At 37.4% G+C, this 24,391-nt stretch overlaps 1 protein-coding gene across 3 annotated transcripts in view; it reads right to left on the minus strand.

Annotated features, from left to right (window-relative positions):
- Positions 1-1,018: 1,018 nt before the first annotated feature.
- LOC108727773 (unconventional myosin-XVIIIa) overlaps positions 1,019-24,391 on the minus strand; it is a 33,603-nt gene continuing 10,230 nt past the window's right edge. The window contains exons 1-12 of one of the 3 annotated variants that reach the window (XM_018456007.1): positions 8,840-9,756; positions 7,880-8,008; positions 7,370-7,513; positions 7,198-7,287; positions 4,603-4,962; positions 4,377-4,531; positions 3,584-3,707; positions 3,035-3,489; positions 2,592-2,904; positions 2,067-2,330; positions 1,508-1,845; positions 1,019-1,378 (exon numbers count right to left, since the gene is read on the minus strand). In XM_018456007.1, the coding sequence (XP_018311509.1) occupies positions 1,372-1,378; positions 1,508-1,845; positions 2,067-2,330; positions 2,592-2,904; positions 3,035-3,489; positions 3,584-3,707; positions 4,377-4,531; positions 4,603-4,962; positions 7,198-7,287; positions 7,370-7,513; positions 7,880-8,008; positions 8,840-9,751 (3,291 nt within the window). In that variant the 5' untranslated portion in view covers positions 9,752-9,756 and the 3' untranslated portion in view covers positions 1,019-1,371. Of the gene's footprint in view, positions 1,379-1,507; positions 1,846-2,066; positions 2,331-2,591; positions 2,905-3,034; positions 3,490-3,583; positions 3,708-4,376; positions 4,532-4,602; positions 4,963-5,207; positions 6,315-7,197; positions 7,288-7,369; positions 7,514-7,879; positions 8,009-8,839; positions 9,757-24,391 lie in introns of those variants that run through there. The other 2 variants (XM_018456009.1, XM_018456008.1) reach the window with 2 other exon arrangements.

Consider the following 24,391-nt stretch of genomic DNA (forward strand, 5'->3'; position numbering starts at 1 on the left):
CAATGTCTGACTGTTCAAAGAAGAAAGTCGAAGAGGATGGGGACAGTGATCGCGTGTGTATGCGTGACTTGGTTTATGTGTGATGGTTAATTTGATAACCAACTCATACTGGTTATCTCTCATCTCCAATCTCTATTTCTTTCTCTTTGACTTCTTCCCGCGAACTTTTTGCTGTTGCTTTGCCAATTTAACTTCAAGACGAAAGGTTGGAAGGAAAGTAGGTACGACGAAAAAACACTCTCAAATAATTAAATAGGAGATCTGCATTTTACAAAGCAATAAGTTACACGAGAATCCTTACACGCGAAACCAAAGCCCCAATTCGAGTCGTGGCACGCCTTTCTTGTCCTCCTATCATGCTTTTCTTTTCTTTCATTCCGTTTTATTATACAAATATGAAACATAATTAAGTTTGAAGGCAGTGGATCGCAAGGATAAAAAGCGCAATGGGTCCTTTCCTATGTAGAAGATCGTTCTCGAGCTAATTCCACGTGAGAAAATATACATGCGGCATATATATGTGCTGTCGAACAAAAATACGAATATAATCTAAAATATCTAATATATCTAAAATTTAAATTTGTATCGGTATTAAAACCGAGAATAAAATTTCAATTTGTCACTTCGCAAAACGTTGCGATATTCCCACTTATATTTTTCTAATGAAAAGATATGAAGCTTTTTTTGTTTGTACCGAAAATGCTACATTTCGATTTTTGTTCGATAACACAACGTGCGCAATTCTCATCAACATTCACATTCGCATTTGCGAAGAAATGGCTCGAATTCTTGTGGAAGACTGGAAAGGGACGACGTCGTTGTCATCGACGTTTTAAAAAATGAATAAGATAATAGCACCGCGGATGCACGACCAGATGCGACGTGCAAATATTAGCCACGACATCGAGATTTTCAGGGAATTATACATAGTTAGCACCTAAAAAGTTTATCATCGCTCGTAGAGAATGGCCACGCAATTAATTAGCTTAATGACCATTATTTCATAAGTTTGATTTCGTCAACTGCTAGCTCCTATGCTAGTTTAATTCGCCTTCGAAATGACTTTATTCCCTACAACAGTGAAGAAAGAACGCCAAATCTTTCAGTAGCGTTATTCAAGTAACACAAAATGAAAATCTATCGTGACCGCATGTAGTTACCGCCCTTTCGTAATTTTCGCAGTCTTTCATCTCTCCGGACTGTTACTCTAGCCTTATCACTTTCATGTTCGGTCATACGTTAAATACGGGCGGCTATAGAGTTCTATTCGATGTCTCGGATGCGCGGAAATCCATCTACGATCTGATTCATTGATCCCGATTCAGTCGTACCTTCATTTCGATCGGATTCGATGTCCGATGATGGCTCGGATCAATCACTAAAAAAGATTTTCTTCTTTTATAACTAAATCGAACAGTGACAAAACGATTCATTCACAAATGAAACGTCACCATGTTTAAAATGCATTTGAAATTATCTCATATTTTTAGAATGTTGCATACGCTACCTGTCACTGTTTTCGCTGGTGGCTTCCTCGCTGCAGTCCAAGTCAAGTTCCCCTTGAATAGCACTCTGTAAATCGTCGATCCTTTGAAGCGCCAATCTGAGGTCATCTCTAGCCACCTTGGTTTCAACCTCCGCGGCTTCCAAAGATTTCTCTATGTCACGTCGAGCACGTACGGCCTCCTGCTCTCGCGATATTGCAGCGCTAGCTTCGTCGCGTGAATCGCGTAAAGATCGTTGCAGTCGTCTCGCCGCGTCTTGAGCGGTTTGCTCCTTCGTTCTAAGTAAGGCTGATTCAGTTTGTAACTTGTCGACGCTTTCCTTCAACCGTGCTATTTGCGTCTATGAAATAAAGACGAAGCAAATAGTTATCGTTTAGTGGATTCAATTCACTTATTCAATGTTCACATATTTTCGAAAAAAAAATTAATTTAGAGGATATTACATTTTTTAATTTAATATTTAGTTGAAGTTTGATGTGAGATATGAAGTTGGTGAGATATAGGTTCAGAAAGTCAAGTCAAATAATTCACAATTAGTGAAAGATGAAATTCCGACAATACCTCCAAACGCGCTCTCGTAGTCTGTTCCAGTTCGAGCTTGCTTTCCAGCTCCTTGGCACGGAACTCCAAGCGTCTTGTCGCAAGACTGTTTGCCGTTGGATCACCAAGTTGCTCCACTGATTCTAATCTCTGCGTTAGTTCTGCTAGTTGATCCTTCAATGATGACTTCTCCGCTTCGAGTGCGGCGATTTGCACTTGTGCCTCTTGCAATTGGCCTTGCTCCGCAGAGACTTGTTGCACTGCAGCTCGATATTTCTTTAAGACCTACAATTGGAGAATAAAATCCAATTACTTAAAATTACTTTATCTCTATATAATTTGTATTAAAAATAATAACTACTGTGTATATACACACACATATATATATATATTATATACCAAATTGGCAATTTTACAAAAGCTGTTGCGCACTTTAACCATTAGAAGTCACATTCCACGAAAATTGAAAGAGAAAGAGATTATTGATTAATTATTATAAATATTAATTACTTACTGCTTTTTAAGACATGAAATAAGATAACATACCTCAGCAAGCTCTTCCTCGTTTTCTTCTAACTGAGACAACAATTCTGAACGTTCGCGATTAGCCGCATTGGCTCGTTCCTCCGCCTCAGAACGCTGTCGCATAGCTTCTTCCAAAGTTGCTTGCGTTTCATTTAGTTCCTGTTCCAATGCTTGTTTCGCTTTAATCGCTACTGCTCGAGCGCACTCTGCGTCTTCCAATTGATTTTTCAATTGACGCAACGCAGCTTTACCTGTCGAATCGCCTTTGGATCTTTCGAGCATTGTTTGTGCATCTCTTAGTAACGCCTTTGTTCTCTTCAAATCTCTCTTCAATCTGTTTAATTGCACGCGTATAACAAATTTTTGACTTATTTTTTACTCTTATCACACAAATAAAAAATTTTTCTAAAATAAATTGCGAAACGAGACAGTATAGAAAAAGAATGTAAAATTTTGATAATCACCTTTGCATGGTCTCAGCTTCTGCCGCACGATCGGCTCGATCTTGTTCTTCTAGAGCTACTAAACGGCGCTCCAATTCGTGCTTTTCCCTTAAAAGAATTGTCCTCTCCTCATGTTCGTTCTCCAACTGTGACTCGAGAGCTTTAACCTTTTTGTGCGCGTTTCCACGAACATCCTCGAGCTCTTCGTCACGTTGCTGCATTTCTTTACGCATTTCTTTGCGCTGCTGCTCGATGCTCATCTCCAGTCTGAGTTTCGCTTGCTCGAGCAGCTGCACTTGGCCGGCCAGATCATCCAATTCTTCTTCTTGGTCCTTTGCGCGTTTCTCCAACTCGTGTTTAGCCTTCTTCAGTTGCGCAACTTCCTCTTCCGTTTTACCGCCGAAAGTTAGTTCTTCTAACTCTTGAGTCAATGTACGAAGTCTTTCTTCCTTGAGCTCAATCTCTAATCTTGCGTCCTATTATAATAATATACTCAGATATATACACAATATTGTATTTAACTTTCTTAGTCTGGGAAAACGAGAAGAATAAGAAGAAAAATGTACTCACGCTCAGATTCTGCTCCACTGTGAATTTTTCCGCGATAGCAATCTCTTTTTCCCTCGCTAATCTTTCACGTTGTGCTTTCTCTTGTCTAAGATCATTCATCAGATTTTGAGTCTCCGAATCGAACCTAAAAATATGATATTAACATAATAAATAAAAAAAAACGTTTATTTTGTGATTATAATAACAAGTTTTGTATATTGTTAAAATTTACACACACATAACAGAATTAAGTATCATTTCGTATATTCTTAAAAATAGGTAAATACATATAGACTTAAAGATAATAAGGTTTTTAACAATATTTTGCAAGAAGAACGTTTCCATGTATATTTGTGACATTCGATAATCCACCGGAGTTAAGAAATTAATTTATATTTGAATATACCGTGAATTAATTATATTTAAAATGTATTAGAGAATGGACTGACAGGGAAGAGATTTCGGGAACAAATCCAATCTCACTATTGTAACGAGATCAGCTTTAACCGCCAGTGGCGTGTGCTGCATTTAGATTAACAGGAAGCTATCTTCGCAAACGGTCAATCGTGATTTACAGGCACACCGGATGCGTCGCCGAACGCTGGCAGCGTTGGGTGGCGTCACCGGCCTGGCGAAGTGCCAGAGACACTTGTTGCCGCGAATGAAATGAGAATAGAGCGAGCTACCTCTCAATACTAACTCTCGTCGACTATTAGCCGCAGATTAAATGCACTAGTATATCTCAAAGCGTGACAGAGCGTCCAATTCGCGCGAAGTCTGTAATTTTGTTGACTTATTATACTACGAAACTCACTTGCGCTGCTTCTTCTCGAGGAGGTTGTTCCTAGCAGTCTGTTCCTCTAACAGCAATCTGATATCGTGCATCTCGCCGTTCAGTTTCTGAACTCGTCGCTTCCATTGTCCGACGACTTGTCGTTGCTCCTCCACTTCTTCGTAAGCATCGGCTAACTATTTGGCGAAACAAGAAGAACAATGATGAAGGTGATGCTTGTCGCGATAATAGGAATAACTTGATGTACCTTCTTTTCTAATTGTTTCTTCAATCCGACCAGTTGCTCCAGATCATCCTCGTGTTGTTGCGCCATTTTCCTCTTTGTGAATTCGAGTTCGCGGATAGCGTGCTCGTATCGTTGTCTGTAAACACCGCCGTCCTCGCCTTCCTCGCCATCGGAAGCGACCCCGTTCAAATCAGCAGCTCTCGCATAGAGCAATTCCATCTCCAATCGTTCGGTGGTCTGTTGAAGATTTTTGTTAGCTTCAGTTACATCTTGCAACTCACGTTCGAGTCGCAACCGCTCCGAAGTCTCAGCATCAATCCTTTCTGCCGCCAACGTCGATGTAGAATGCTCCTCCGCAAAGTCCGCGGTCATCTCGCTCAGCTGGAACAAAAAAACGCATATTGCATAAGGGAATCGAATATGACACGCTATATACGCAAACCACAGATCAACATTATTCCCGCCTTGTACTGTTACTTTCTGCATTCTGCGTCTTTTAGTTTTAGATATTTCTAAAAGTTGAAATAAGATAAATCGTATACACTTATGGAAATTATTTTACATTACAAAGCTTTCGATTTTCGATAAAAGTAAATCGTTTTTTAGAGCTCTGTACGTTTCATTACCTCCTGCATTCCATCCGAGGTGCGATCCTCCGAAGCGCGAGACAAGGAGCGCCTCGATGGACTCTTTGCTACGCTGTTCGATCTACTATAATATTGATAGCCACGTATCATAATATTTGTAGCGCTCTGACTCCTTCCGATTATGCCGCGAGATTTGTCTCGCGCGTACTGCAAACTTATCGGTTCGTCATCTATTTCATCCCGGTGACCAAGGCTTCGCCATTCGTCCATAATGTGATCAGTACGTTTCAAAAACTGAGAGATCTTTGACGAAAGATATGACGAGGCGGTTGACGAATCTAAATGAGACGCAGTAGGTCTGAAAGATTGCTTCACCCTCTGCCGTTCGCAGCCCAGGACGAAGTTGAGACTCGCGTCGAAGACAACCGGCGCTTGTTCTTTGACTAGAACATCCCCAATCAACGGCGAACATATGCTCTCGCGAGGATATGTCCTTCGCGGCGGAGTTGAAAAGGTCGGCGATTCCAGCTGAGACAATCGGCTCCGTGAGGAAAGAACGGATGGCGATCTGGTCCCGACAGATAAGGATTTTGCGCGATAGGTAACGTTGGAAGAGATGCTGCACGGGGAAGGACTTCGTATTGTGCGATTCGTATTACCAACAATGTATCCTCTGCTAGGTGGTTTTTTCTGATGGCTACAATGTGGGGGCAAAGGTGGTCTTTTTGCCAAGCCCGCAGAGTTGGATAAACTCGGTAAACCATTGCTTATTGAGTCGTTTCTTTCAAGCGTTTCGTCAGAGCTGGTAGATGTTAATGCGTTCAGATGCTGCGGATTATTATGAGAGGGAGAAATAGTACTTGGGTACTTCGTTGGTAGGGAAGGCATCTTAAGGAATACGTTGACTCAGGGTTAAAATCGACTCAAGGATATTAGTTTAGCGTATGATTAATATAATCATAGGAGCGAGAGATGGATTATCTAAGCTTCTGAAGTTGATGTTGTTGCGATTGGCATTTCAATTAGCTTTCTTCCGCAGCTTCATTTGTGCTGTATCTAATGGCCGAGATGCTGAATACTCGTCACATTACTACGGCAAATTACGTAACGACGAACGACGACGAGGACACCCGTGTCGGCAAGGAGTCGCGATGCAACTGCCTCTTCCTGGGTCGGAACCGGCGGAGGCGTCCGGTGGAGGAGGTGGTCACCTCCGAGTTATTCTAAGGGGAAAGTGGCTAGAAGGAGAAGACCGGTGAGGGAGATGAAGATGGAGAGAAACGTGCGAAACGGTGATTCTGGCTATTTGCCAAGTTCCCCGTAGATTTTATGAGAAAAATATCGAGAAAGAGAAACGTAGAATTAGCAATTTGATAGAAAATGTAGAAACTTGCATCTCTCTACATTTATAAAAATAGAATGAATGAAAACAGAAAGAAAAGTTTCCGTATCGTAAAATACGATTCCAGCGTGCTAATGCAAGGACAGAAAAAAAATTATCATGCGAAATTTATTACCATTTATTAGTTACTGGTGTAATAAATGGTGTAGTAAATGGTGATTTTGTTTAATTATTTGTTGTTAAATGATAAGAAAGAGCAAAACGGTATTTTCTTGAGCAACTGTTCTTCTTATGAAGATGCATTGATTGCCAGCATTTTTATGTATTAACCGCAGATTAAAATGGTAATGTAACGTACAGTCGAGTCACGATAATAGTTGCGCACGCTCGACACGAGTCGTCTGGCATGCTTAACCCAATTGCGCGGCGTGCGTGCCGCGAATGCCTAATCGGGCAGTTTGAGCTTAATGCATCCTTCGAGACTGCCTCTATTAGGTTTATCATGTGGTCACACGCGAAATCGTTGTGGTGGATAATAGAACACAGAGGCGTAATTTGCAGCACGGATTCTGATTTAAGAAACGGACGTTTAAGCTACTCAAGATATTTTAACCGTCGCGAGAAAAAAAGATATTTCGCAATTAGAAATGAATATTTACGTTGAATAATCTCACGGCGTTAACTCACCTTTGCCTCTAGCTTGTCATTGTCATGCTTCAGGTGATTACGTTCCTGTTCCAAGCGTTCTACTTTTGCCCTGAGAAGCTCGAGCTCTTCCTATTGAAATGAAAAGAAGAAATGTTTAGATAAATTATATGAAAAACGTATATATTATATGGAAAATATTTTTCTCTCTCACCGTTCGAGCCTTTAGCTGATCTTCGGTCCGATGGACGTTCAACAAGGGCGCAACTTTCACATACAATCTCCACCAAGGCCATTCTCGCACGGACATTAGCTTCCTTACGTTCCTTTGGATGCATCGCACTGCAAGATCTTGCAGCTGTAAGAGAATTTAATTTACAATTCGATCCGGACTGTCATTATACAGACTGTCGTAAATTATTACTAAAGAAAGTGCGAACGGCGTGAAGACATCTACTACATTCTATCTTTCTTTCGTTAATTGCTAGATTAAAGACCTTGGAGATCTCTATAAACGCGCCGCAAATTCTTTGTGGATTTAGAGCCATTAGTAGGAATGAGATTGCAATTTTTAAACGAAAGTTTTAATTTCTGTATTAATTGAATAAAAGGAAAGAAAGTGTTTTGTTTGCAATTTCTTACGCGCAATTAAAAACTTTCTTTCGAAATTTTAACGTGATCATACAGTGTATTTCAATTTGAAAAGAGAGCATAAGTGACCCACTTTCAAAGTATTGAGTTTGCGCCGCGCTAAATAGCCTCTGCATCTCGCCTGCAGCAGAATAATGTGGCCTGTGAGTTTTTCATCCCTCTGAGCTTCTAATCGTTCCAGGGTACCAGATCTGAAGAATATCTGTGAACACAAGAGTGGACATCTGTCGATTTATACTTATCGATTAATATTAACTAGCCTAGATTAACCGGTATTTTATCGTTAGAATCATTTTAATTAAATGCATACTTTGCCCATTTGCGTACGAACGAATAAGAAAAACCGCACATTAAATTTGAGTTCAGAGGCGACGATAAATGTTAAATATGCATGGCATAGTTTTCAGCTTGCATCTCGTATGGTAATGAAGGATGAACACATATAACTTCTGGAGCGTAAAGGCGCATCGTGTGCCGTGATATCTTGATTGCATTAGAGAGGAAATGTTTTACATAATACTATGCAACAAATATAGTGGATATTTAACAGTTACATTGACAAAGTGACTTTCAGTTTTTATAATATGTCATGCATCGTTATGAGTTGTTGAACAAATGCAAGTTTCAATAGATTTTAATCGAAATTTAGGTAGCGATAGTAATTTTTTATATAAGGAGTATATAAAATTAAAACATTAATAGAAGAAGGAAAATTTTAAATGATAAATTTATGTAGTTATGCTAGATCTCTAGTAAAAGTTTTGCTGAAGTAGATAAAAATTTAACTACAGTACAGATCTAAAAATAATGTTTGTTGAATTCAAAATATGTAATTGTATAGAACGCTCAAAATTGATTGCTATGTCAAAACTTTTTGTAGCATTGTTTATCATGCTTGAAATTTCTTCGTAATTATTTTGATAGTCCAATAAAATTATTTTTAAATCGTCGATTATCTAATCAATCCTTGCATTATCAAGCATTATCTATAGTTAAAGTTAACAATCGTGTGAGACATAATTATCAGACGGACCTGTCGTCCATTTTCCGAGCATTTGTCATTGATTTGACAACAGTTAATACTGCTATCGTCGCAAGACGTCAAACAACCTCCTCGATTAACGATGATATTCTTCTTTTCTGATTCGGCGAGTCTGCCGCGAACGATCATCGAGTCAAAAATTTTCACGTTGTCATCTTGATCGATCCCATTGAAGTACTGCCGTTTCTTGAAATCATTCGTCTCTTTCTGACTTTGATTCTCCAGAGTTTCCTTCCATTCCACCTCATTCTCGTTGCTTATGTGGCCGCTATCCTCCGAACAATTTCCATCCGATATATAACCGCTGTACTCGTTCGCGCTCTTAGATTCGTTTTTCTTCAAGGCAGGTGTTTCGATGACAGGAACATTCGCGGGTCTTGGTTTGATTAGAGTATCCCGCGGAGATTCTTTGGAGACTTCGGCATTCTTGCAATTAAAGAAATTTACTAGATGCTCGATGTCGTTAGCCTTCTTGTTGACGCACTGCTTTCTTTTCGTCTCCTGCGCGTCATCGACGACATCGTTTTCAGTTCGAATCGCCTTCGATAAATTGACGATTTTCCCAGAATTCGCAACACAGATCGTCTTCGCATCAGAATCCTGATTGCCTTTACTCTGTTTTTCCCAATTACGTCTCAGTTCCTGAATGGAAGTTTCCTTGATTCTTCTCGACTTCTCGGCAACTTCTTCCGATTTCTCACACTTCTTGATCCGGTTAGATGTATATTTTTTTACATAATCTCTTTTCTTCGAGTCTTCTTCCGTCTTTGTATTATCTGTAAATATATCCATCTTTCTCTTTTTCGAGTCTTCCTCAATTCTCTCCTTGCTCTCGTCGTCAAAGTTATAATTCTTTATAACAATACTAGCTTTGCTATCGTGTAGGGCCTCAAAGAGCGACATCCACAATATCCAAAGACATGATCGTTTTCTTAGGTTCCAAGTCGTCCTCTAGCTGTGCCATTAATCGCGCGGCTCTCTCTTCCAAGTTACTTGTCGACGTTGAAATCCTCGAGGAGCTCAGCTTTGAAGCACGATCAAGGGTCTCGCGACAATTCTCGTAGATACGCTCGTTTGACGCGGCGTCGAGATCGAGCTCGAAATGACCAACTGACTCTCCGACGCGATCTACTTGCGATAGATCGGCGAGAGATCGGCCGAGACCGGTAGATCGAGCTGCCGGAAGCGGTATCTTACTCGGTCTGGCGACCGAGTTTAGCCTCACGGGTGCACCGTAAGATTTCCTGCATTGATTGTAATCCACTTTTGGCGTTTGAACGTTCCAAAGACTAGTAGATCTGCTCATGAACGTTAGATTTTTTCGCAACATTTCGGCCTTCTTTCCTTTTTCCATCGATTTCCTTTCTGACGGAATTGAAATCCATCGTGGAGATGTTGCGGAATTCGATTGATTGTCTGCAGACACGGAGTTCAAACTAACTGACCGATCTAGAGTACTCTTTCGTTGCAACGCCTCAGGCTTCACCGGCATCTTTTCGGGCGTATAAGTGAGACCCTTTTTTAGCAAAGCTCTGTCTTCTAATATCGTGCATGAGGGAGACGAGCTAACCGACTTGCAAACCTTCTTCTTGTCGTTATTGCGCGCAGGAGATGAAACAGTTTTTATCGTATCCGATCGGGTTTCGCTTGGGGATCGTTTCGCAGGTTTTGAAGGCGAAACAAGGCGGAGCTTCGAGGAATCCGAATTGTTAGAACTACGACACGGTGAGTTAATCGTGTCATTAGTCATTTTGATAGATATCTTCGAAGTTATCGGTGATTTTCCAGAACGAATCGGCTTGACCGGAGTAATCGTGGGATTCATCGTCCGGTTTGATTGGTTTTGCTTTTTGACGGATGAAAGTGACGCTTTTGAAACATTCGGACTACTCTTGGCCTTAACTAAAGGCGAACCATTGCAGCTGACCGTGTATTTAGATACGTTATCGAACATGATGGAAAACCTAAAGTCAGATTTGATAAAGAAAGGAACAAATTGTTACTTATAACGGGGATAATATGCTTCGATCCTAGTTATCTGTTATAACATTCTTAACTATAATCTGTTATTATTATTAATAAATTATTCTGTTTGTCGTATTGTAGTTTACATGCATCTCTAAGTCAATTTTTTGACGCATCAGGAATTAATTAATGATTGAGGCAAATTAAATTTAAACAGCATGTGTAAACGTATGCATTGTATACGTTCTTTGTCTGGAACAAAAAAGTAACTTCGCGGCTCCTTCGTATTATGCTCTTTCCATATCAAGGCCTTGATTTTTTCTATTTTACTATTTTTTTCTCATCTATAATAAATTAACTTCGATAAAATTTTTAATAAAAAAATCGAAATACACTTTCCTTGTTATTATCAGTGTTTCTAATTTATTAAATATTGAATTTATTAAATAAAATCTCAAATTAATTTTGAATCAATCAGTTTTTATATTATTTTTAAATCAATTATATTTCTTTAAGTTTGATTTGATTAGATATTATTCAAGCTAATGAGACGAAAATAAATAAAACCTGTCAATTTTTCTGTATGAAAATAAATAACAATAAATACAATATTCTCGTCTGTTCCGGTGATTTATTAAATGACTTTGAATTAATTATTTTAAGATTGTTCATAGATAGATCTCTTATTTACAAACATAAGGACACTTTTTGTCTGTAAACAAGCATTTATATTTATTCTTTTCACCTTTATATTTATAACACTGTTTTAAATCGTATTCTTCGTAATCTCTTCGGTCGATGTGAGGTAATTCATTATTTCGCGCAAACTTTATATAAGTGTGCGCATAAACGTGCATTCGTAAGAACGATATATTATATATATATATATATAAAATTGAATAATTTGTAGATTTATCGGAATACTAGATTTTTAATTATAAAGTAGCGTAAGATCTGTAAGACAGACAACATATTTAATCACAAGCGAGAGGATATTTAAAGTTTAACGACTTGTCAATGCCAGATCGTTCGCTGCACTTATCACTAACTCGAAATCGCACCCCCGATCACTGACACGAATGAGATCGCGATAATTCTCTCACTTGCAGACGTCGCGGGATGAATGGTTGTTGAAGGAGAGCTTTTTCTCTCCTCTGCCGCGCGCAGAACGAGCCGCGACTAAGTGCCGTAAAAGAGCCGCGTAAAAGTGTATACGCATCCGACTGCGAGAGCAGAAGTGAGGAAGCGAAAGAGAGAATATGGCAGACGATACAAGAGGAAGGGATGAAGGAGTGAGGGAAATAAGAGGAGAGGTTGGAGGGACCAGCAAGGGAAAGGAGCAGATTATCTTGAAGCCGGTTGAACGCATCGGCCTGCAATTCTCAACTACAGGAAGATCCAACCGGTTAATGCTCAGATTTGCCAGCTTATCATTTTCATTGAAGGGATACGTCGCTTTTTTTATTCTGATAAACTCCGAGACGCAGGAGACATATCGGAAAACGTAACAGCGAAAGATTCTCTTAACGCTTCATTATATTGAAAGATTTCGAGACAAGTGGTATCGGCTAGATTACAGCGGAAAAAAATTTTGAAATGCACTATGTACTTCTGAAGAAAGAGGATGATGAAACAAATATATCAAAATTTCACTGAAAAAATAATGAGAATTTTTTTCGATATATAATATAATTTAAAATCTTTTATTATATTTACATTATTTTTATAATTGTATTGTTGTTGTTATTAAATCTACTATTTAATTTTTGTCATAAAGAAATTATATTTTAATTATAATCGGAAGATTATCTTAATTTATAGTTTGAAATTTATCAGAAGTTTTGCTAGAATTTAATTTTCTTTATCTGATACACCACTAGATTGCGTGTCTTGTGGCAAAATAAATAGATCATCAAGAAATGCTAATAGGTGCAGAAACTGCACGTTAAAAGTGGTGTAACTTGTTTAATTAAACGCGCAACATGAATATTGTGTAAAGTACATTTGGCAATTCTGAGAAGACCGCGTCCCATTAATTACATGATGCGTTCGTCTCGAGATAAAACATCCGTTAAACGAATGTCTACTAAAGTTGAGAGAAACGAAACATTGAGATCTTTCAACATTACGCGCATTGAAGCTTTAAAATAATTCACGATTTGCAATGCATTTTTCAATAATTTCGAATGAGACGATATTTCCTGCCAGATAAAACAACCGTTATACGAATAAGTTAATCAGTGAATATGAAGACGGTGTACTAAGAACTTCTTTTAGATATTCTGGTAAGAGACCCTTATTATATGCGAAATAAATTACGATTACGTCGACTCGTCTCTCTTTCATCTCTCAAATCGAAACACAGTCGCTTTGTATGCAGATAAAAAGCCTATTCAGAATCAGGTTCGCTGATTAGCAATATAGACGACTGAAAGCAGTGATGATTCGATTGTAACCGCTGACCAGATGTGAGAGTGATATTAGTCGACATTAGTTCAAAGTTACGTTAACTCAAAAGAAGAATATAATTTATTACGTATTAAATAACATTTATTATTTAAAAACAAAATTTAAATTTATTATTTAAATTTTTTTACATAACAATACAGTGAGTGCCAAAAATATTCATATACAGAGGAGATAATTTTTTTTTTAATCTTATTTTTAGAAAGTAAAAATTAATTAACAATTTATTAACAAACAACAAGATAAACTGTATATTTCTCAAAATTATTTTACCTAAAAAATATGTAATAAATAAAATATATTATCTTGAAAAAAGCGAAAGTGAAAAATTGTATTATTGATCACATAAAAAATATTCGTACAGTTGAAAAATTTAGTTTCTAATGGTAAGACCAGAAATACACGATGCTCTTTTATTTAAATTAGGATAGGACGAATTCATAAAATTGCTAATTAATATTTATTTTCTGAAAAGCATTTTCATAAAAATTTCTATACTAATGTTTTTTTTGCACTCACTGTGTAATTATCGTTCTTGAAAACAATTGTATTGGAATATTTCTCAAAGAAATATTTATTGCATAATCTTTATTTGTAGAAATTAAGTGAAAATTAGAAAATCCCGGAAATATTACCAAGTCGTAAATATTGACAGATCGAAACGCCCACTTCAAGCAGTTATATGTTTGAATAAAGCAAAGGCCAAAACCGCAAAGTAAAGATCATCGATCTTCACGCGGGTCAATTCGACTACTCTCCTGTAATGATCGTACAGGATCGTAATACCGGCGTCTCCATCATTCGGCAATGAGAAAGCACTTGAACGGCTCGGTGCTTTACTTCCAAGCCAATGACGTTTACCGTTATCGAAGCTAACAGGTACCGGTGGCTATAGACTTTCTCACTCTCTTTCTCTCGCAGGTTAATTAAGAAATCGACGACTTTCTCTCTTTTTCTCTCTTTCTCTCTTTCTCTTCTTCCATCGGTCGCAGATTTTGCTTATGAAGCGCAAAACTAACGTGCTTCCCCACCTCGCACATCACCGCGATCTTCGTAAATTTTTACTGGGATTATAATGAACCGTTTTGTCAACGAAATAAAGAAATTCCTCTAAAGTACCGTTCCTTGAGAAATAAGTACAAGAAGTATAAAATTTGTAATTAATTTTAAGTAAATTCGATAAATAGCTTTATCATTTCCGATACCAAAAAATTCAATGGCTCGAATCAAACGAATGGTACTACAACAATGCGAATGACAAATTTGATTATGCCACATTTTTATATTCTCGTAATTGGAAATGCAGAACGTGTAAACGATCGTACGCTATCAGCACCTTTTTTCCAAATATAAAAAATCGATTATTTATTCCGAGCAAACATTTTCATCGACCACTCTTGGGACGATCGAGATTTTGCACAGAAACACGTATGAGCGAACACTCCGCGAACAACTCTGGAGCAATCCAAACAAAAAGCGACCCCTTCGTTCGCGTTCGCTGTGTAATGTCAAGGCCGAAGGATGGTTGTCGTTCGACGACGCGACGTCTCGATCTCGACCGAGATCAACCGCGAACTGAGGAGTGCAAGAGTGGTTGCACAGTCGTCGCATTATGTCGGAAAGCTCGTTCCGCATCAGGTGCGCGTCCCTCCATTGCGTCCCCACCATGCAGGTGATGTATCACCAACACATGCATAAATCTTGCGCATTCGAACACGTTTCTTCTGGTCTCCTGCTGTTCACAACATCGGCATATTCATATCTCGAGATATCGTACATAAATCTCGGGATTATTGTGTCGGAAGAAGAGCAACTCGATTAATCAAAATTGTGCGATTACGCGAATAATGAATAATAATAACTCTCTAATGTATTTCGATTACGTGTCTTCAACACATTCCAACTTTCGACTCCGAGTTGCTTTATTGTCATTATAATTCTCGCGCAGAAACAGTTATAGACACACACTCAATTTGAATATGTATGAGGGATACGGTATCGAGAAAATTTCACGGATTCGAAAGTGCAAGGGAAAGGGATTGGAGATTTGGTATATCGTGACAGGTGGATCTTGAATGGAGCATTGGAGCCACTGCCAAATGGACCGAGGACCGGTCCGGACCGGCAAGCCTCTCTCTTGTTTTCTTATCTACCCGAATAAGGCACTCGATTCCCATTTCGTCCGCCCGCTTTTTGCCTTTCGGTCTGTTCCATCTCGACGAAACTGTACGGCGAAATATCCGTGCTAGCATTCGCGAATAGAGATTTAGGTAAAATAATAATAATAATTCACAGAAGAGAACGTACGTGTAGATCGCATGATGCATACGTGACGATTTACGGTTTATATGAGAAATCCCTAAGAAGCCGTCATCTCACTGGTTTGGTTTGTGAATTTTTCGAACATATTGCGGAAACGAGGACGTGGGGCCGTTCGCCTCGGACACAGAAAAAATCCCTGCATCTTGGTCGTCTGTCCATTGCATCGCATCGGATCGATAGATCTTCGCGGGGATGGCAGCCGCGAAGAAATTCGAAGCAGACGCGCGGCGCGTGTTGGAAAGCGGCCGGCGAGAATGTCTGCTGGCCTACTGACAAACGGGAGAAAGGAGAGACGAGACAACGAGAGAAGGGAGCCACATAAGAAGAGAAAAGAGCTATGGCCGCGTTATGAAATCACGAACTTCTTTCCGAGCCAAACATTTCCACGTACTTTTGTTTAATGGAACAGACCGCGGCGTCTACGCTCGATTATCCATGTCGTCGTAAAGTTTATCGCACCTCTCCGGTAGGCACCTCAGCCTTTTATCAGGTGCATTTCACGCGTAACGTCTCGTTCCTTACGTTCGTTCATAAGAGTGAAGCAAGGACAGCTTTAAATTGCACGACACGAACGATTTCGCCCGAAGCATAGAGAGTAAAAAAGTAGAAAGTAAAAAAGAATTCGTTTTTGCATTATGCTCGTCGGCATGTCTGATTTCATCGCGATGTGATTTTCTTAATCAGTAATTATCTTTAGAAAGTAGAAAAATATATTAATTTTTATTTGGAAAAATTTTGATAAAAATACTGGAAATGTCCCGCGTATGTTAAATATGTATATCTAATATAATTTCTCAAACCTATTGACCTAATAATTCTGTTGTAAATATAAACATAAATATACATATATCATATTTATGTCAATCTTGTTTGTATTGCTATCATGTCATTGAAAAAGTAAATGATAATTAGAAAATTATGTACCGTAAAACACTTATCCTCACACGCGCGCGGAAAGTGAAAAAAAAACTTGCTCCACGATGTATTTCCGATCAATGTTTGATTTAATCATAATGTAATGTTCTTAACGAGCAATTAGTTTTCTAGAAAGTAGAGAACGAGATCTAGATCCGTTTTGTAAAAACGCGATCCGTTCCGCGCGTCTACGAACACGAGTTTTATCAGAAAGACATCGAGCACTTACTACGCGCGATAAGTCAGGCCAATTAAGAGTTGGATGCCGGTGTTCCGTTGTCTTATAATCGCGCTTCTTCTCAGAGACCGAAAGAAAAGCACGAGGAAGTTACGTCTAGCTTGTCGCAATTAACCGCAGGGTGGGTAGAAATAAGGAATCTGACCCCAGTCAGGGGCTCGCGCAGACGATGCCGAGGTTGAGCGATGTTGAAAAACGCGGTATGCAGCGTTTCCGCTTCCTGACAAAGATAAAATAGCGTCGTGACGCGATATACCCGCTCGACATTTAGTCACGCTGGTAGCTTCTTCAACCATCCTTACGTTTCTGATATTTAATTTTTAAATTAACCAAACTAATCCCGAAAAGTTATAAAAATGGCTTTAAAGTAGTAAATAAATATAAAAATTATATTATTGTGTCAGCAAAGTCGGGAAGTAACACGTTACTTGTAACGCCGTTATTACCGTCGTTATATTTTTGCAGTAACGATAATGATTCAGTCGTTACTTTTATCGTTACTTTAATTTTTATTGGATGGGTTGGATTGGATCATATTTCGCGATATTGCTGGTGCTGAAAGATGTTTCGCTTTTGTGTCTCTAAAAGTGTTCTTCTAGAAGTGTACTTCTAATTATTACCCAAGTTGTGTCGTTGTTATAACAACACTAAAAAAAGAAGTGTTTAATTTTAAGATATTAAAATGTTTTATTCTTGTCTCCATTTTTTAAACGCTTAAAAGTTGTTTTAGTTTTAAACCTTTTCAATAGACAAAACACTACGTGTATTTGGATTTAAAACATTATGCGTTTTAAATCCAAATGCGTAGTGTTTTATCTATTGAAAAAGTTTAAAACTAAAACAACTTTTAAGCGTTTAAAACATAGGGACAAGAATAAAACATATTACTTTTTACAGTGAAGTGAGAAAAATACTTAAAATTTTTTTAAATGCTTGTGTATAAGTATACAAATATATATTTACAATTTAATATTGTATCATGTATAATAAAAGGTTATTACTTGTATATATAAATATAATTATAAATATAATTATAAAATGTTTACTTTCTCATTTTTATTTCTTAAAAAACGTTATATTTTATATCTTAGACTGCATTTCGGTAGTTGCTATCAGTGTTGAAAATCTGTAATTCATATTACATATATACTACGAATTTTACTGGAAGTGAATCTTGAAATACATTCTTAATAATAACATTAAAATTTAAAAGCAATATTTAATTTAAATTCGATAATTGTTGAGATTAGCTCCCGACGATTGTTTTTGCCAGATTCGGTGGTTTTTTGTGCAAAAATGCGTCGAATGAGTCTGATTTTATCAATATCGTATGTAAAGGAGCTAACTCAACAACTTCCCGAAAAGTAATGAAAAAGTAACGATTCGTTATTTTTTCAAGTAATAATAACGGTAACGCGTTATTTTCTTAAGGTAACGTTTCCAACTCCGATTGTCAGGAAGAAAATTTCGGATTTCTCGTAACATAAATTTTCTGAAAAAATAATAAAGAATAAAAAAGGTAAAAAACAGGAGGATATTAGTAGCTGATATCGGATAAAGATTGTTCAAAATTTTAAATGCAAGTGACAGCGTTTGTCAAGTACATGCACCTGAGAGTCAGGACTTCTTCATATTGCGAATAGAGGCAATGTTTATGAGCTATTGTTTATTTTGTTGTGTATCTGTTGTTTATGGCCCCGCATGGAATTAACTTCATCAACTTAATCATTAAATGTAAGTTGAATTTGATTTTTAGTTCACCAATATAAACAGCATCTGTTATTCTTTAAATTATGATTTAAAATCTTTCCTATTTTAAAGCCGCTCAATTTCAGCTTCCTGTTTTAAAGCCGTTGTTTTCTCGTTGCGCTTCGGCTATTATCAGAACAATGACGGGCAATAACGGATAGCCTAAGTAGTTAGCAAGACTTGACTTCACGATTGTGTGTTTTGTTTCAAGTGAATGTGGGCAAGATACAAGGCAAATGGAAAGAAAAGAGTATGATATTTGTTGTTAAGGAAGCTATTAAAAAATAAGCCAATAATAATAAGAGAGAGTGGCATTCCGTTCTGAAAAATACAGTATGCGCCAAAAAAATGCGACTCTCACAACTAACACTTCAGTTGTCAGTTTAATTAAATAAAGTGAGTGAAGACGGAGGCAAATTTGATTATAACACAAATATTTTGTCCTTCTACCAAATATTTATTCGATATGATGATTTCCTTTAATTGCAATCACTGCGTTACTGTGTCACACTCAGCAAACATAATAGTGATTAAAAGAGAGTCGCATTTTTTTTTAGCGCAAACTGTATATTAAAAGATAGATTAAAAGCTTTCGAAGCAGAGTAGGAGATAAATAGTATTAAAATTTCGATTAAAAGCGTGCACAAATAATAGTGAAACTTACCAACAAATATTAAAAGAAAAATGTTTCCGTTTTTTATATATCACCCTTTAATTTACAAAAACCAATAACTGTAATGACATTTAAAAATGTAAAAATCTTGGCTGTTTTTATTTTTTTAAATACGAATAAAAGAGCTGTGTTTTAGAGTAATATTTCATATTATGTATATTATATTTAATTTTTGTCCTAGAAAATAAAATCTCGAAAAAAAGCCGACCTTGCCCTAATGAATATAACATATCACATGATTATTATTAGAATGGAGTTTATATTCGAAAAGATTGTTGGAGAGATATACATATACAGGTTATACGTATATTGTGTGACATGTCGGATTCAATTTGTTACTCCTCCGCATTAAATCGATCGTAGGTGGTAGCGGCAGAATAGATTCCGCGATCTCGATCTGGCTCCTTGCCGGAATTGTCGTGCGAACCTGACCTAGGCGCGCAGACTTGTTAGATAACTAATCGCGTTTCTCTCTCCATCACTGTACATCATGATTAGTAGTCTGCTATCATTCAAATCCCCAACTTAGCACTGCTAAGTGCGAATTGATTATTGGTTGAAATGCGCTCTGGAGTAACATGAGATTTGTATGCACGTCCGTACACCAAGAAAAATGGTCTGGTTGGATTAAATAGTAATTCTGGTGAAAAATCAGAATTTTCTGGTTAAAAATCTACTAGAATTCTAGTTAAGATGACTCAAAGGATTCTGATTGACATAATTATTCCGGTAAAAATAAAAATTCCAGTAGATTTTATTAGAAATATTATATCAACCGAAATTCCAGTTATCTCAACCAAAATTCTAATAAATTTAACTGAAAAATTATGATTCGTCCATTTCCAACCAGATTCGTCCATTTTTTTCAGTGTATCGTCTTTTCCCGTAATTCGCAGATGAGCTATAGTGTATAAATATAATGAAAATATTTGTAGTGTATATATATATATATAATGAATATATTTATGGTATATAATAATAGCAAAGGTTATAAAAATTTCATCTTTTTAATAATTCTATCAATATAATTATTTAAAAACAATTCCACTTTAACTATTACACGCACGCGGATTGACTTATGAATTTATTTAGATCAATCGGATTATTTTACTTATAATCTAACACATGTTCTATCTTATATTTTAATAGACTAACACTCGTAACTAAATTAATCTTCGCTAATTTAGATCACGTTGTAATACAATCGTTATACGGCATGCACGCGTATAATAACGATCGTTAATTGTACGGTACTTGCTCAGAAGAATCAATATTCTAATGAAGTTAAGGCACGCTCGCGCCATTTCCACTTGGCGCCTCGTAGAATTACTTAACATGCCGATTGCTCGAGATGCAAGACACGCAGTAAATCGAAGGCACGCGTATTCAGCAACGGTTGCACTTCCGCCGTGGAAGCGGCACTGAATATTTTGATAATGACATACGTTTAAGTTTAAACGGACACGATTTGACGACATGATTGACTTGAATTGCCATGTTCGAAAATAAGTTAACGTCCGTCATAAATCCATAATCTTTTCGAAAAATTCAACAAGAAATATGTTCGCAGATACCAGTTTCTTTTTCTAATTTTTGGAAAAAAAAGGATATACAGAGATACGTAGGGACGATAATGAGAGAAAAAAATGTTTGAGGACACGTTTAGAAACGGAAAACGTAGTTCATCGTGATTGCAAGGCTGCCACGACCGATGGCGGGAAATTACAGCTCCGACTAGAAGGGAAAATAAGATGTATGTAGGTACGAACCAGATATACCGGAAAGAGCTGTACTTAATGCAACGACGTTGTATAGAGCATATTAATTCGCGGACTCGGAGTCGAGACCACCGAGCTTCTTCGCCTCGCGCGAAGAGGAATCGACTGCTACGCGATGCAGTTGGAAAGACCGTCGAGACGGAAGCGAAGTTATCATTTCCTCAGGCGGGATATGTAACTCCGGGAAAGACATGGAAAAACCTCGTTCTCCCGGTCATTCCGGTTTTTTACTTGCATGACGATAATGCCGCAAGCAGACCAGACGATTGCTGGCAATGACGGGAAATGAAGGCGACCACGGAGCGCGGCGTCGGCAAGGAAAGACGGCACGTAGACACCCTCTAAGTTGACGGAACATTTATTTGACGGTCATGTAATTTGCACTTCATAATTATAACGTTCCAGGAAATGTCACCTCCGCGCGAACGTCGTTATGTCACAGTAATGCGTGTAATTTAATCCTCATATCGTTATTTTAAATACTAACAACTTCCGTGCCTTCGTGCGAAGTTTCCATTGAGAGGGATTTTATTTTCATCAATTAGGACGTTTCTTCTGAGAAGCTTTTGTAAAATCTCGCAATTACGTGCGAGGGTTTCATTTTAAAGCTACATCTTGTGCAGGTGCACCTAGGTGGGAAGAAATGAAAGGCCGAACGAGATGTAAGGAGGCTAATATCTTCGCGGTGCAAAACTGCAAATGGATCGACGGACATGGCGAACCAGTAAGGACCAGTACAGCAATTTGTATGTGGGCCACGAGAAAGCGCGCTTTTTCCCTCTCTTAGGATATATTCGCGGTTGAGCGATCTTATGGTACTGGACTTTTTTTATAATAAAAGCGAAAACTTATTTTCGTTAATTAAAAAACTCAATAAAGATGAAGCGGAACTTCATAAATTCTGATAGAGAAATTCTGGGTTTATGGTCATCTTTTGCTAAAAATATTCGCGTCGTGAAAGAGGCCATGTGTATCGTAAATCGCTCACCGGACATCAGATATTATATATCAGGCTTTACGGTAGCTCGCTCGGCGCCGATGCACAACTTGGCATGACGTCGATAGTTTGCAGCTGTTTCGATTAAGCTTCTATAGCATCAGGAAGCACCGGTAAACGCGTACGCATCCATGTGAAATGACGCGATGACTTTTCATTTGGATTACAAAACGTAAACTGCGCGAGAGAAATAGTAACGACCTTTATTATGAAATATGATGATTTCAGCGTCGCCAACATTTAATTCGCATTTCTTTCGATATGCAACGTAACCATGATTTCACGCAAAGATGCCTAATGTATCTTCAAGTAGGCTTTCAAGTAGACTTATTTCTGCCATTAATGTCTAAACACTGATGTGTATCCTCTCTCTCTGAGTTCTTTTTCTTTTTTAGATAAACGAGCTCGTAGTTTTTCTCTCTTTCTCAATAAATCGCGCGATTTCTGGAACACTGTATCGTCACTATCTCGTTTAAATTCTAGGATATTAGGTTTAGACATCTGTTAATTTCGATTTCTTCCGTAAAATTTAAGTCTATAGTCTGCTTTTTTGTTATATTAATTTATATTCTGCCCGCAAAGAGATATTTATGTATATTTATAATTGAGGGAATGGACGGAATAAAGGCACAATTCTACTTCGGCCCTTTTTCTAGCAATTAGCTTTTTCATGTAATATTGATCGTAATAGAAAAGTATTGTAATATGTAACTTCTTAAAGACATTACATAAATTCATTCGATACTGTACTCATTTGTGTATAATAAAAAAGTAGCAAGTTATTTTAATTTTTATTAATATCAAGATTTTACAATTAGGCCTTTATTCCACTCATTCCCTTAATTATCAATAACAGATCATCGCATAGATGAAAGAGGGAGGAGGACAGAGAGAGAGAGAGAGGGGGGGGAAAAAGGGAGAGGGAGAAAGAGAAAGAGAAAAGAATTTACATTTAGAGTTTTCTATACTATTCTATAATATATGAATTTTTAAAAACTTATAATTTTAACATATAAAAATCAAAAGACGATTTACTAATTTTTATTAACTCAAGTAATTTTCTTTAAATATTTTTGAATAATACGATTATATAACTTGTCCAAATAATTCGTTTGACACTGAACTTTATCATATTTCTTGAATTTACAAAATATTTTAATAAACTACGAGGACCGATCAAAAATGTTTTGCACTTCCCGTATCTTTAGGACAGACGGGGCGGATTTTGTGTAATGACAGTAGAGGTAAAACGAAGCGTCAGGCAAGGCCAAGGTAAAGGTAAAAGGTAAAGGAGAGGTACGGGAAAGGCGGGACTGAAAGAGAAACCATGCGCGGCGAGCCACGCAAAAGTCAACGAACCTAAATCAGCGTATACGTGATAATGCACATAATCCACGAACTATTTCCTTTGTAAACTTCGATAAGTGTGATCCACGCTACATTTTTAATCGCAAAGACATATATTTTTGTGCGACGTGGACGTACCATTAGGTGCATAATCATGACGTTTTCGAGATGGATTCTTACAGAAATCTAATACTGATCAACTCTTAACATTTAGTCAATTTAATCTTCGAGCAGCGAGGACCCAAAGTAAAAATTTGTGGACGATTGTATAATCTGTACGACTGGTATTATGAGATTCTAAATTGTAAGTAAAAAAATCGAATCTTCTTCTATCAATCGCCATAAGACGATGGTTCACTTGTACTCTGTACTTCAAACAGAATGCTTAGACATAATTTTCATTATAGCTGTATAGCTAATAAATAAAAATAAGGATTAATACTGAAAGGCAACAATTAATTACTGTTTTTCAATAATCAATTGAATATTCCACGATAATTTGTGCTCCAGAGCATGCACATATTTAGACATATTCAGATACATTTATTTATATAAAATATAATAAATAATCAAGGGTGACTTCCCATAGACGATATATAATATAATCTAGAAATTAACATATTCTTTAAGCATCTTAATTTTTATACAAATAATATTCCAATTTGAATCTCGCTGAAGTGAAAATTTACTTATATTCTCTTCTGTTAAAAATATTGAAAACTGAAAAAGATTAGTCCTGTTTACGTAACGTATGCGTGGACATCATAAAGAGCCTTACTGGGTTTATGCCATGTATGGTTTATCACAGACAGAGGCAAACGACCGCTGCATAACTTGCAGCGCCCACCGAGTCGTCCGCGAATAAGCGGAGTTAACGGTTGATCGTCTCGTATAAGATATGTACGAGTATATACAGAATCAAGTTTTAGGTTTCGCTTACTGATTACGTTTACACGCACTGATAAAATCGTTTTAATTAAAACCGGTGTTAGATGTCCTATAAACATCCCTTAATATAGATGTTATTAAAACCGTTTTAGTGAATCCAAACCTCTTCAGAAACAGGTGGCATTATTATCGTTTTAAGAAAGCC

This window comes from Mycetomoellerius zeteki, unplaced genomic scaffold, assembly GCF_001594055.1.
Source record: "Mycetomoellerius zeteki isolate Tzet28-1 unplaced genomic scaffold, Tzet1.0 scaffold53, whole genome shotgun sequence".
NCBI lineage: Eukaryota > Metazoa > Arthropoda > Insecta > Hymenoptera > Formicidae > Mycetomoellerius > Mycetomoellerius zeteki.